Here is a 15,714-nt window from a genome sequence, read left to right on the forward strand (position 1 = left end):
AACTTATTTAGTGTCAAATATGAAGTTATTAATCTTAAGTGCAGTTTCCACTAACACAATTGCCTCGACCATTACAGACGGCGATACGTCTCACCTATCACGTTGGTCTAACAGAAAGCTCGGTGAGGTGTGGGTACTTAGTTCATCAAATGATGATATGAGTACAGAGTAGATGATAACCTAGATACAAATTGACTCAATATGTCTATGAAACTTTCATGAGATCTTCTTCTATCGTGTGGGTTAGAGGGTGGATGACTAAACTTAACTACCCTGGTGTCAGGTTATTATTGAGCCGCCATAGGCCCTGACATGGTAAGCACGGATCACCTTACTTTCGGACAATCTGGTGATCAGCCTAATGTCCTAACCAAACTAGGGATCATAAAGTGATTTTTGCGATAAGTCCCGGGTTTCGATCTCGGTACCTCCGGATCGTGTGACCAACGCTCAACCACTGGACAACGGAGGTTCGATCATCGTTTTATGCGATGAAAGAAATGAGTTATGACGTCGTCAAAAGGCGGTCAATAGTCTATTACTAACCTAACCCTAATTTTGTACATAAATTCTTTGAAGTTTACGCGGTTATTGTCATGAATAAAACACATAATACCAGGTTCCTCCTACTCCTGAGGGAGTCTCATATCCCTGATTTTAACGAGGTAAGAACCCGGTATTATGTGTTTTAACTAATATCGTAGGTACAGTCATGAGCAATATAATGTACCCACTTTAGGACTCTGTCGCACTAACATATTTGACATTTGGTGAGACTTACAGTTCAATTTGTCAAAAAAGTTAATGTGACATGGTACCAAAATGTGTACATATTAATGCTCGTGACCGTACCTAATTGTTAGGTGAAAATTTTTAAGTGATATTATTGTCTTGTCTTTGTGTGTGGCGTCCTTTTATAATAAACAATTTCTATTCTATTCTATAAACATAAATACACGCGATATTCGATCGGTCGTAGGCAGTTCGCTTATAACTTTTCGCGTTGCCCACAAAGAGACTGTTATTGAAAGGACAGTAGCTAATTTAATTTTGTTAGTCGAATCGATTTGAAAAAGTTTTTTCGTAGAACATAACTTTTTGTCAGAAGACGTAAGTCGATTCCAAATCGATTTTGACTGTCGACCGATTCTAATGAAAACCGATTAATAATATATCAAGCTTCATGTTTTCACATCCTGTCTCGTATAACATTGAGTCATATTTAATGAACTTACTTAGGTAGGTACTGCAGTTACTTTGATTTCATGAGGTAGCGAATGACTCATAAACATACATAAACTCACGCCCGTAATCCCTAATAAGGTGGGCAGCGCCACAATTAATCAAAGATTGCAGCCACTGTTGATATGAAGTCCTGAGATGGATCTGATGAACCTTATTGTAGGGATCAGCCTATCGTCCATAAAAAGTGACTCATGTAATTTTACTTAAAATTGGTGAAAAATTGGTTCACAGAATTGGTTCACAGAATTGGTTCACAGAATTGGTGAACAGAATTGGTGAAAACGGTGAACAGAATTGGTGAAAATTGGTGACCGACTTTCTAATATGATGGGACATTATATGGGCTGTCTCCGTGGTCTAGTAGCGATCATTGGTATTGGTAGTAGTTGAGTATAGTGATGCATCAGTAGATATTAGGTCGATCGATTCTTTTATATCTAACATTATTTAGGTAAAGTAGGTAAATTTTATGAGGTAGCCAATAGGTAGGTCTTCACGAGTAATAAATAGTGAATGAAATCCCGATCTCGCGGGATCTCGTCTAATTTTTCGGGATTAATCCCGAAGCATAATATGACGAGATCCCATTCGAGATTGACGGGATCGGGCGAATCTCCTTGAGTTTACTACATACATACATACCTACATAAACTCACGCCCGTAATCCCTAATGGGATGGGCAGAGCCACAAGTAATCAAAGACAACTTGCAGCCACTGTTGATACGATGTCGTAAGCTGGATATGATGAACCTTATGGTGATAAGGGATCAACCTATCGCCCATATAGGACACAATCCCTCTGTCGGTTTTTACGACATGCCCGGGAAGATAAGCAGCTGAACGTTTTCTATGTTTTTTATTTGCTCCCAGAACAGCATAGAAGCATTGAGTTTACTAATTGTTTTGATTACGCTAATTTCCAAAGAAAACTTAATTATTTAAGTTAGTAATATCCGGTTTTGGATTTCTTAACCTCACAAACGAGCAGTTTTCATCGTTTTCAGTTATCCTAACTTTTTTTATGAACTAGGCGATGTGTCGAAAATTTCGGGATCTTGTGGGATTGATATTTCCAATCCCGCGGGATCTCGAATTTGCGATCTCGAGTCGGAATTGCATTCCATAGTAATGACTCATGAACTCAAAAATCAGTCGCTGATTCTTTATCATCAGGAAAAAAGCCGTCGTTGAGAGATGCGAGGTGCGCTGACGTTGCTAATGTCAACAATACCTATTGTCTTGGATGTTGTTTGAAAATATGCGCCACAGCACCCTTGCGGGGAGCGGGGCGGGCTGTATCACTGATACTGTTTACGTTCGAAGTTTTTTTGCTTAATTTTTGATAAGTCATCTTTTTGTTTGAAGCCTGAAAATCGCTGAAGCGTTGATTTGGTTGTGGAAGTAATTACAGAAACAGAAACAGCCTATATACGTCCCACTGCTGGGCACAGGCCTCCCCTCAATCAACCGGAGGGTGTATGGAGCATACTCCACCACGCTGCTCCACTGCGGGTTGGTGGAGATGTTTTTACGGCTAATAGCCGGGACCAACGGCTTAACGTGCCCTCCGAAGCACAGAATCATCTTACTTTTTCGGACAATCAGGTGATTCAAGCCTGAAAAGTCCTTACCAAACAAAGGACAGTCTCAGTCTCACAAAGTGATTTTGACAATGTCCCCATCAGGAATCGAACTCGGACCTCCAGATCGTGAGCCTAACGCTCTAACCACTAGACCACGGAGGCTGTTAAGGGGGGGGGGGGGGGGGGAAGTAATTACACATATTTTATAATATTACAAATGCGGAAGAAACTCTGTCTGGTACCTTCTCAACCTTAAACCACTGAATCGATTTAGATGCAATTTGTTATGGAGATAGTTTGAGACCTAGGGAGGAACAAGGGGCAGTTATCCTGGGAATGATCGCCTAAGGGGGCGGAAAAAGGTGGCGCGCGACAAAATCTCGTTAGATAAGCCGATGAACGCGATCGGTTTTCTATTCACTGCCAGTCCAACACAGTCTCAAAGTTTATGCTGTCGATTCTGGAAGACACAATTTAGTTCGAAAAATAGTTCTATCTCTTTCTTTTACTAAAGTACGACTTTACTACACCAAAAGATAGTACAAATTGGTGGTTTTCTTGGACTAAAGCAAAGCTTCCAATCCTCAAATCCGGGTTGCATTTAAGAGTCCCAACTCCAATCCCATCAAAGGATAGTCTCACAAAGTGATTTCGACAATGTCCTCATTGGGAACAGAACCCGGACCTCCACTTCGTGAGCTCTAAAAAATATGACGCAACATTTAAAAGCTAGACAATATCTCCGTAGCATTATCCCGTTTCTCCCAGGGTCCCCTTACCTAACCTGAAGATTTGACAGGTCCGTTTTTTTACAGAGGCGACTGCCTGTCTGACCTTCCAACCCGCGACGGGGATAACTAGCCCAACACAGGTTAGGTCTGCATTAAAATGCATTTCTCGGGAATGTGGGTTTCCTCACGATGTATTCCTTCACCGCTGGGCACATTTATGATCCAAACACGAATTCGAAAACAAATTCGACATTCATTGGTTCAGGCCTGTGCTGAATTTCGCTAGCGTTCTACCAACTGGGCTATCACAGCTTCACGGCTTACTAGCAAGACAACGTTATTTCTAATTTATAAACAAACGTAATTATTCCATCATCTGCATTATTTTCCAATCTCGATTGTAAACAAGTGACATTTCTATTGTTATTTTTCTAATGATGAGGTAAATAATAAATATCATATCAATGAACGATTGTTGAACATTAGATGCCGCATACCTCTATACTAAACACTCGAAGAATGGAAAACACATATTAATGTTTTCTTAAAGATAAATTCTTGAATTGTTCTGTCAGGTCACCGCGCGTGCCAGTTTAAACCGAGATTTACGTAATTATATTGAAATTCAGAGTGTGGTTCGTAAGTTAGCATTATACATACATACTTAAACTCACGCCTATTTCCCACCGGGGTAAGCAGAGACTACTTACGACTATTTTATGTTTTTCGTCTAACGTATCGGTTGTGAGGTACCAACCTCGTCAACCCTGGTGTCAGGGTTCGTTCCGTTGATTTGGGTTGTACGCTGAGAATTATCTTCACTGTTTTAGTGACTTCGTTTGTCTGTCGATAATTTAAGACGACTTCATAGCGTAAGGAATGACGATTTTCAAGCTCTATTCTTCTTCTAGCGTGTGGGTTGTGAGGTGGATTACCAACCTCATCAACCCTGGTGTCATGGTTATTATTGGCTCATGTAACGACTACCCTATTAACGATAGGCGAACTATCGATAAATTTTGTAGTAAGTACTCTACTATCGCTTGGAATTGTGTTATGATTTTGGAGAACCGCAATAGAACTTTACAATGGCATAGAATTTAACTTTTTTGAAAAAGAAACACCACAGCTTTCTGTCAACTTCCTGCGCTATGTTGGGGTTATTAAACCACGCATATTTCCGCCGACACTTAATATTATGTATACTTACATATAAACAAAATCATACCCGTAACACTTAAAGCGGTGAACAGGACAATACTAATTAGAAATAAGAAGATAGATAAAATCTTTATTTAGGTTTAAGACGTTACCCATGTGCCGTTAGCCATGTCGGGGAACTTTGGCGGCTCAATAATAACCCTGACACCAGGGTTGATAAGCTTGGTCATCCACCTCACAACCCACACAAGAAGACGATCGGTTTTCGAAATCTGAAAACTTAGCTAACAGCACACCCCGGACACTTGATACAAAGGGAGGTGAGGTAAATCTAGCTCAGGCGCTGATGGGGAGCGGAGGGTTGCCGTGCTATCTGTAGTACTATTCCTTATTCTATGCAACATCCCCCCACCGCTCCTCATAGAAGGTAACGTATCATAATGATAGAATACCATACCCAGCCCGTTACGTACTCGACATTCTCATCAAAGAATGTACTTCACATGGTGTGCGCAGTGAAATCTGCGCACAATGAGATTCCCACACTCCTGCGCCGCTGACGGCGTTCTCGGAAACTAACGACAACCTACACTTTCTTTTAAATTTGGTGCACTTGAGAGTCACTTAGAAATACATTTTTAATTAAGTAATTAATTTACTGTGTAAGAAGGACCGTTGAATTCGACCTGACCCTTTGCGCAGCGTTTAAATGTGCAAAATCATAGTGTTATATTTTGTTCCTTAAAGATTGGAAGGAAGAAAACTTATTTTCAATCAAAAGAGACATTTTCCAACTGATGGCTTTTCTCTCTCGTAACTTATCCTTCAGACGGGATACACTCCACGTTGCTCCTCGTTTAATAGCAATTTATTACGAATTTTAGCTGGACAGGATGGGGAACTGTCAAAATTTTGCAAAACTCAACAGTTCTGCCGCTTAGATTTGAGCTTCTAGTGTTTATTCTTATTATTTGACACCGAATGCAGGACATTAACTCGATCATTTTACCACCATAGCAACGGGGCATCTAACTTCCTCTCCTATTACAGTATAGATACGGGATCCAGTAATGCAACTAACCGATACCCATTATCAGCCGTGTCGACTTACTGTTTCCTGTGAGCGCGTGTTCGCTTGAAGCAACCAGATACTTGAGGGAAGCCTGGATTTTTCAAATTCCATGTACATGAGAAGTGACGCCTTCTCGGTAACGTGCGAGACGATAGTCGATAGTGTGTTTACTGGATTCTTGTTTATACTACGGTTTTTGAAGTGGTTCAGAATGTTTAGCAGAAGGTCTAACAGAAAGCTCGGTGAGGTGTAGGTACTTAGTTCATCATGCGATAGATATACCTCTGACTACCCCATTGGTATATGTATAATAGTCTATATATATGAGAATCTTTGCTCGTGTGGGATGATGTTAGAGCCACTTGTTCTATGTTTTATATTTCTGGTAGTAAGCCTAGCTGCCCAAGGAAACACACCAAAAACACTAAATTCATTTAAAAAAATATGTAAATAAAAACTTTTTACTCGCTCTATTGTGTGAACCCCGAACGGGGATTACGAGTACCAACCACATCAACCCTGGTGTCCTGGTTATTATTGAGCCGCCAAAGGCCCCTGACATACTTAGCTCAAGTAACGACTACATATTTACCTAAGTAGTAAAAAAAAACTAAGTAGGCATATTACTTAGTATTTATTTATAAACGAGAAAAATATGAAACAATATTTACGTAATGCAGAATAACGTACTTTATATTATTATATAAAAAAACATAAAATTATCAAGTTTACGGTATTACCAAAACCGCAAGATAAAAAACAATAATAATATATGAAAAATATTGAAATAATATAACATATTTTCCTTGAGATGAAATCCTTCATTTCAGTGCGGTAATGTAGTTTTAATGTAAAGGTCGTGTTGTTAGTTATATTTATATATTACCCACATTAAATATAATTATTATTTCTCGCAAGTGATTTTCGTGGCAATTATGTTATTGTGGTAAATAATTTTCTCTTGCTTATTAAACGAAGCTTGATGGTAGAGCTGGCAGAGGATGACCTAGGAGGACGTACAATGACCAAATTGGAGATGTCCTTAGAAAAGATTCAGTACGATCTACTCTCAACCGGCGTGCGTGTATGAAACGACTGATGAATGTGGAAGAAGCAAGAGAAGTGTGTCAGGATTGACCGTTAAAGACAGCGATAACAGAAAGCTCGGTGAGGTGCCGGTTCTTAGTTCATCATTCGATGGATGTACTTCTGACTACCCCAATTGGGATATAGTCGTGAGCTTATGTTGTGTAACTTTGTATAGCTTGTAATCATCACATCACTAATTTAAAAGCCGCGCTTTTGTCGGTGTAGCATTCTCCATGCTACTTTTTATGGGAAAAATAGGGCAGTGGTTTCTCTCTTGCCTTCCGCTCCGCAGTACTCTGCTACGAATGTGATGGCGCCTAGAGTAGAACAGAATTATTTAAAGAGATGATTTTGATTATTTTTATTATTTTAAGAGTTTTTTTTTATCTATTTTTTGTTTATTTCAGAATGTTTTTTTTTTGAGCAGAGAATTATTTTGATTTGATTTGACTCCTGTCCTGCGCCTCTGAATAGTACTGACAGTTACTGCTGCCCCCTGTAAGTTGTTCTGTAACCCTTTTGTTTTCTTCCCCAGCATGATGGACCCGGGCGGAGCGGGCATAGCGGAGTCCCCCCCGACCTACCACCGGAGCTACGAGCAATACGTGCAAGGAGGTGTCGAGAACAGCACTGACTCGGTCCAAGACCAGACCAGTCCAGAACTCGTGGTCTGGTCCACACTACCTTACGGCCTGGACTACAGAGCACAGTACGACTACCGTAGTCCGTACGATACTTCAAGGGATTACAGCAACCAGCAGTATGCTCGGGCCCCGTTTACAACGAAAATGGGGCAAGCTAAAGCGCTGAAGGAAGCGAGGATTCGAAGGCCAATGAATGCTTTCATGGTGTGGGCGAAGGTGGAAAGGAAGAAGCTAGCCGATGAGAATCCAGACCTGCACAACGCGGACTTGAGTAAAATGTTAGGTGAGAGAAAAATTTTTGATTTTTAATTTCTGTTTTCGGGCTCTGATAATTTTGGAGGGAGTGTTGATTTGTTTTTCTTTTTAGCTGTCTTAAATGTCTACTTTTTTGTTAGTGCGTTACAATTTTATAATGTATTGACAATTAACAGTTTAACTAAAAAGATCCCACTTATAATTACTATATTTGGATAATTTTAACAGTCTCGTAAAAACAACACAATAAACAAAATTTATAAAAACGGAGCATTTAATTTAATGCAAAAAACCGCACAGCTAATAAAAGTTTTAGCAGATTAATGACGGTCTGTAAAACTTGTTAATTCTAGTATTGATTTATCTTAAGACATAATTACTTGTTTCTTTGGTAGGTATATATATAATCAAGCGTGTTTTTTTGACTAGTTTTAGCTGTTTGCAGCTCGATAGGTTTATAGGCGTATTACGAGTCATCTATGCAAGTAACTCATCTCCTATCGTGTGAGTTGTGAGGTGGAGTACCAACCTTATCAACCCTGGTGTCAGGGTTAATATTGAGCCGGCAAAGGCCCCTGACATGGCTGAATTAACGACTACTTACTTACATCAGTAATTAGTAACCGGGACCAACGGCTTAACGTTCCGAAGCATGGATCATCTTACTTTCGGACAATCAGGTGATCAGCCTGTAATGTCCTAACCAAACTAGGGACCACATTTTTTTGTGATACGTCCTGGAATCGAACGTTCAACCACTGGACCACTTTCTTAAAGTTCTATAAGCAGACACTAAACAATTCGTTATGGAGATTCAACCTATGCAACGACAAGCGCAGACAAAAAACATATTAAACTCGAGTGACTCAGCAATAAGCAAATCACGGGGATTTGTTATTTAAATGACGAATATAACTACCTACACGAGTATTCACTCACAACTGTTTTACTATTCTTATAAGGGTGAGCTTAGAACAACAACTGTAAAACATCTTCATTCATTTGTAAATATCAATCTGTGGAAGCTTGTAATGGCTTTTAGGTATTAAGTTACATAAACTGCCTATACACGTCCCACTGCTAGGCACAGGCCTCCCCTCAATCAACCGGAGGGGGCATGGAGCATACTCCACCACGCTGCTCCACTGTGGATTGGTGGAGGTGTTTTTACGGCTAATAGCCGGGACCAACGGCTTAACGTGCCCCTCCCAAGCACGGAATCTTACTAATTTTACTTTTCCGGACAATCAGGCGATTCAAGCCTGAAAAGTCCTTACCAAACAAAGGACAGTCTCACAAAGTGATTTCGACAATGTCCCCATCGGGAATCGAACCCGGACCTCCAGATCGTGAGCCTAACGCTCTAACTAGTAGACCACAGAGGCTGTTATTAAGTTATTATGTAACATTGTAAAAGCTGTAAGCTCTCCAAATAAAATAAAAATGCGCTCCCTCAAAGGTTGCCCGGAAGAACTTTGCCAATTCGCAATAAGTAAATAGTTTTAGCCGTTTGCAGCTAGATAGGTCTATCTATAGGCGTGTTAAGAGTCACCTGTAAAAGTAACTCAGTCTTCTTATCGTGTGGGTTGTGAGATGGTTTACCAACCTCATCAACCCTAATGTCAAGGTTATTATTGAAAGCCAAAAGGGTCAATGATTCACAAAGAGTAAATTAAAATCGAAAGAAATCTGACTTGAACGCCGCAGCTCTTGTTAGAGTCCTATAAAAAACAAAAAATAAGTGAATGATTTTGCTTCTATTGTCCATTTTAAATTCTTGTTTTTTTGACAATCGGCATTTATTTACTTTGGGCGAAAGCTCCCGTGCTAAAATATAATTAGGTGTTAAATAAATATTTGTTGCAATAAAAAAAAATATTGAATGATTAAGTAAGTAAGTAATTAAATGAGGAGCTCGGTGGCGCAGCGGTAAACGCGCTCGGTCTGCGATTGTTGAAGTTAAGCAATTTCGCAAAGGCCGGTCATAGGATGGGTGACCAAAAAAAAAACGTTTTCATCTCGAGCTCCGTGCTTTGAAAGGCACGTTAAGCCGTTGGTCCCGGCTGCATTAGCAGTCGTTAATACCATCAATCCGCACTGGGCCCGCGTGGTGGTTTAAGGCTCGATCTCCATCCATAGGGAAGGCCCGTGCCCCAGCAGTGGGGACGTTAATGGGCTGATGATGATGAAGTAAGTAATAATAAAACAATAAAATGTTTACAGTCAAGTAACTGAACTTAATGAAAAAACTATTTGTAAGCAAGCTACTAAACCGATGCAAACGCTCCTTAATCTAACAACAAATTAAAATAAGAGTCGTGAGAAGAAATCATAGACGGTGCCTTACATATATAGGCAAAGGCCAAATTAGGCAAGAAATTAAGAAATGTTGTAAAGTATGTTGGCAATATTGAACTTATTAGTCTTAAAGTGTTCATAGTAACATTCTTATACTGAAAATGGTAGAACGAGTTGTCTTGTGACGGCTTCATTAAAACTATATATTAACATCACTGGTGGAATGTAAGGTAATGGTGATAAAAAGTTCCGAGGTAACATGACATCATGCCTGCATCGCCCAAGGGGTAGGCAGAAGTGTATAGTATTTCAGAATTTAATAATTTATCTTTGACCTAGAAAACTCATACATTTACTACTACCGTAGATTGAACATCAGCGCGCAAAAAGTGGGACGCAAAGTTACTGTTAATATAGCGACGCTACGTTGACAGTACTTTACCTCAGTGCGCGATTAGGCGCTGAACTGGCAACACGGGGAAGTGCGTGGTAAAAACTTTTCATTAAGCTCCCTTATGGGGTGAATTTCGCAAGATAAACTTGTTGCAGCCGGGTCTGCATGAAAAACCGCGCCGCGCGGATTATATCGAGCGCTTGGACCAATAAACGATACGAATGCTATCTACGTAGATGGACATCAAACGGCTTTTAGACGAAGCGCTGGTCATTTTGCTCTGCAAGGTGTTACGCCACCGCTTGGCCGGTCAAATGGGGAGCCCTCGCTCTCAGCCGGTTGCCGATGTTTCTTGAATTCTGTCAGTTTCTGTGGGTCATTTCGTAGTCACAATTGTCCGGCCTGTCTACTTTCTCTGATAAGCGCGGGAGCAGACACGAGCGGTATAAACGCAATGAGTAATGTACACGGGTACACTCACGCGCACAAACCGTTAAGCATTTTGTTTATTTTGACTCACGGCTCACTACTTTATTCCAATTGGTGAAGTTAGAGATCATCATCCATCACAAGGTGAACTAAGTACCCACCGAGCTTTCAGTTAGACCAACGTGACAGGTGAGCTATATCGCTGTCTACAATGGTCTGGACCACAACTGTGTTAGTGAAAACTGCACTTAAGATAAATTAGTAACTCATTGGTGCAAGTCCGCTGCCGTGGATCGAACTGGTGCGCCCGAGAAGCAAGCCGGTGTACCACAAAGATAATAAAAAGTTTAAAATATCCGTGTCGGCGCCACGAAAGAAATCTACGGATTTAAAAACTGAAGTCCTACAAACTGTTATCCGACAAGATTTAACTCATCGCTGTCTTGAGACTCAACCTACCCTGTTAGGGATTACGCCGCGTTGGAGTATGCTCCATACCCTCTCCGGTTAATTGACGGCAAGTCCGTGCCCAGCAGTGGGATGAATATAGGCTGTTTATGTCGTGTTATGTTATTTTACGTACAGTTATATGCATTTATTCAATTGTTATGTCACTAATTTAAGAGCCACGCTCTTGTCGGTGTAGCATTGTTCTCCATGTTACTTTTTATGGGAAATGGGGCAATGGTTTCCCTCTTGTAAGTATCTAGAATAATAAAATTCATCAACTTATTATTAACATTTAGACAAGCGCTTTCCTCCTGACTCGCCTCTGTACTGGGCAGTCTTAGATATGGCAAGTCATTACCGTTCGGCGTGGGTGGCGCGATGCTATCGTTCTTAATGAAATAAAACGCTAATAAAAAAAATGGAAGCCCGCCGTGACGCCGATATCAACTATTATCGGCCAAATTAGATTTGGAGCGAGTTTAAGATAGTTGGTGTCAAAATTGTTATCTTAGAAAATGTTATTTGGAAAATATGCATACAAACTACTGAAATGAAACTATTGTTCATTTTGTTATAGATATATAGTTATCCAAAAAATACATGCTATTATAATAAATTATTATTATTTACCTTATTTTACTCTTGTTAGATTCTCCAGCCTTAGAACTAAACAAAAAAATCATTATAATCTAACAATTATTGATATTTTTGTCTTAATGATGGTCTTTGAAGTGATAGATGAAAAACTCCTTTGTCAATATTTTCGATAATCCAAGTCGACAAGCAATATTGATCAAGATTGCCAATATTGACTATTGATGATCTAAGAATATTATCAATGATTTTTTACACTTTGTAAACGAAAAACTTTAGCCAAAAAAAACCTCCTATGAGAGTGATAAACACAAAAACTTCGTCCCATAAGCGCCTTCGCATCTCCTTTCATATTTTCCAAGCTTAATCTTATCTCTGCTAAACATAACCTTTAATTTCTAATACCTTATTATGAAGTACCAAGGTCGTCACTCGAACAATCTCGTTTGATACAAAGGCATTAATAAAATTGTGTTTTTAGTAAAGTGTAATTATGAGTTGCTAAACTTTAGGTACTTACATACTTACTACTATTATAAATTGTTATGTAGTTGTACTTATTGTCTGTAACTGAATTAATTACTTAATGCATTCATATACTCACAGGGTTGGCAGAGCCACAGTTAATCGGGGCATCATCATCGTTAATTTAAGAGCCACGCTCTTGTCGGTGTAGCATTTAAAATACTCTCCATGCTACTTTTTTAGGGAAAAATAGGGCAGTGGTTTCCCTCTTGCCTTCCGCCCCGCAGTACTGTGTCTGACGCAACTGGGATGGCGCCCAGAGTAGTCTATTACAAAGCCATACTAGGACTCCTGTCTTCCGCCTCTGAATAGTACTGACAGTTACTTCTGCCCTATGTCAGGTTCCAGGTTACAGTGTCTTGCCCCTTTCGTCCTGCATTGCCGTACCGATGGCTCCCATCTTCGCCTCTGCAACCGTTGAGGTCTTCACCCGTATCCCTGGGCAAGGGTTCCACGTTATACCCCGTAGGTCTGGGTCCCTATTCGAACTCAGCCACCGTCTCACTCCGGCCTACTGAAGTAAGAGGCGCCCACCCCCGCGGCAAGGACAATCGGGGCATGACGTCATTAATCATCGTATTATTTGTTGGCAGTATGCTATGCTCGACTCCAGTGAGTAAAGTCCTCAAATCGAGGGCGTAAATGTCAACTTAAAATACTAGCTGACGCCGAGTCTAGTGGTCGAAAAGTCGAGTTAACATCTTTGAATACGGGTGTGAGAAGTGGCGGCTCTAGAAAAATAATTAGGTGGTGCGAAACCTCAAAGTGGCACCCCTCAGCCCCATAAAATACAAAATTTTTCGATCAGTTTACGGCCACCGAAATTTACCTATTTAAATCTTTTAAAAATGTTGTCTACGGCCATCTGTATGAGTTTTATGTGGCCGCAATCTAACTCGATGAAGTTTGCGGCCACATCTAACCCTATGAAGTTAGCTTGCGGCCAGGGTGGACCAGTCTTGGTTGGTTGATTCCTCCTCCTCCCCCCCCCCCCTGCCATTTCGGCCCGGAGCGGTCGCACCGCTCACATCGCCCTAGGACCGCCACTGGGTGTTAGTACCTACAAAACTTCACTCTGCTCCATTAGGGAAGCGATAAACGTCTCATCACCAGCCCATTAACGTCCCCACTGCTGGGGCACGGGCCTTCCCTATGGATAGGGAGATCGGGCCTTAAACCATCACGCGGGCCCAGTGCGGATTGGTGGTTATTAACGACTGCTAATGCAGCCGGGACCAACGGCTTAACGTGCCTTCTGACGGAGGAGCTCGAGATGAAAACTTTTTTTGTGCTCACTCATCCTATGACCGGCCTTTGCGAAAGTTGCTTAATTTCAACAATCGCAGACCGCGTTTACCGCTGCGCCACCGAACTCCTAAGTATATTATTACTAATTAACAGGACGCCATGGTCGGTATAACAGGGAATTCCTTGTTTACACGTATTATTTTAATCACTATATTATGGTAATTCCAAACCGCAAGATAAACCATGTGGTCACGTAAAATTAGTACCGTAATAATGATTCTTCATACTTCAAAGTTATTATTGAAGTGTGAAAACGTTTATTCATTATTGCTTTTATACTTTATGTATGTTTTATTAATTTAACAGCCTCCGTGGTCTAGTGGTTAGAGCGTTAGGCTCACGATCTGGAGGTCCGGGTTCGATTCCCGATGGGGACATTGTCGAAATCATTTTGTGAGACTGTCCTTTGTTTGGTAAGGACTTTTCAGGCTTGAATCACCTGATTGTCCGAAAAAGTAGGATGATTCTGTGCTTCGGAGGGCACGTTAAGCCGTTGGTCCCGGCTATTAGCCGTAAAAACACCTCTACCAACCCGCAGTGGAGCAGCGTGGTGGAGTATGCTCCGTACCCCCTCCGGTTGATAGAGGGGAGGCCTGTGCCCAGCAGTGGGACGTATATAGGCTATTTATGTTATGATGTTATATTAATTTAACGATGATCGTCTAGTCCTTGTTAATTATTAGAGTCCGCGTCACTAAGGAAGTGCCTCAGTATTTGCCTTGGCAATTATAATCACTAATTAAAGAGCCACGCTCTTGTCGGTGTAGCATTATTTTTAGGGAAAAACAGGGCAGTGGTTTCCCTCTTGCCTTCCGCCCCGCAGTAATCTATCTGACGCGAGTGAGATGGCGCCCAGAGTAGTCTAATTCAAAGCCGTACTAGGACTCCTATCCTCCGCCTCTGAATAGTACTGACAGTTACTGCTGCCCTGTCAGGTTCCAGGTTACAGTCACTGTGACTCGCCTCTTCCGTCCTGCATTGCCGTACCTATGGCTCCCATTTCCACCTCTGCAACCGTTGAGGTCTTCCGTATCCCTGGGTTCTACGTTATACCTTAGGTTAATAGTTCCATTAAAATCAGCGGAATTTCTTTCGTGGCGCGTACTCTACCTATTTACTTAAGTAAGTAGTTATATTACAAAATCTATTTATAATAGTAATACGTAAATAGTGGGACGTCATAAGTTGTCTTTTGACAACTTTACCATATTATGCCGTTACCAAATTGGAGATGTCCTTAGAAAAGGTTTAATACGATCTACTCTGAACCGGCGTGCGTGTATGAAGCGATTGATGAATGTGGAGGAAGCAAGAGAAGTGTGTCAGGATCGAAGCAAATGGAATTCTATAGTCTCTGCTTACCCCGGTGGGAAATAGGCGTGAGTTTATGTATGTATGTATGCCGTCACGTTGACGCATATGGTAACTCTCCGCCTCCCACCATTTCAAATCACGTGCTGACTTCACCCCCTGTGGTTTTTATTTTTGTCCGTAAATGGCCAAGCCACTAAAGAGTGTGCCATCATCATAGGTAAGGTCAAATGCCGTAGTTACGTTACTCTTAATTAAAATTCAAAAAAAGAAGAAACAAATATGTCTGTGAATGAGGTTAGTTTTTGAATTTGATCTTTGATTGGATTTTATTATCTATTAGTAGCAATCTTGTAATAAATATTTGACCCAGTCATATAGATACCAACGTAGTATTTTACACTAGCTATCTATATTATGCAAACGTCTACCACCCTAGTAATTCAACGTATACCATCTACTTAAGGCGAACACTTAATTAACCATAGGTATGGGCTCCGCGTGTGGCCAAGGATATGATTATAGAGGCTTCGCCTTAAATGGTGTGCAATTTAGCTAACGATGAAGGAAGGATGGCCAAGGTCATAGTTGAGTAAGCATCATGACAAGGCCGAGACTAAAATA

At 40.8% G+C, this 15,714-nt stretch overlaps 2 protein-coding genes across 2 annotated transcripts in view; both read left to right on the forward strand.

Annotated features, from left to right (window-relative positions):
- LOC126376652 (glutamate--cysteine ligase regulatory subunit) overlaps positions 1–15,714 on the forward strand; it is a 206,920-nt gene that overhangs the window by 69,285 nt on the left and 121,921 nt on the right. The window lies entirely within an intron of this gene.
- LOC126376546 (putative transcription factor SOX-15) overlaps positions 1–15,714 on the forward strand; it is a 154,621-nt gene that overhangs the window by 25,521 nt on the left and 113,386 nt on the right. The window contains exon 3 of the mRNA XM_050024013.1: positions 7,418–7,809. Within this exon, the coding sequence (XP_049879970.1) occupies positions 7,418–7,809 (392 nt within the window). The remainder of the gene's footprint in view (positions 1–7,417; positions 7,810–15,714) is intronic.

The sequence above is a fragment of the Pectinophora gossypiella genome, chromosome 21, assembly GCF_024362695.1.
Source record: "Pectinophora gossypiella chromosome 21, ilPecGoss1.1, whole genome shotgun sequence".
Lineage (NCBI taxonomy): Eukaryota > Metazoa > Arthropoda > Insecta > Lepidoptera > Gelechiidae > Pectinophora > Pectinophora gossypiella.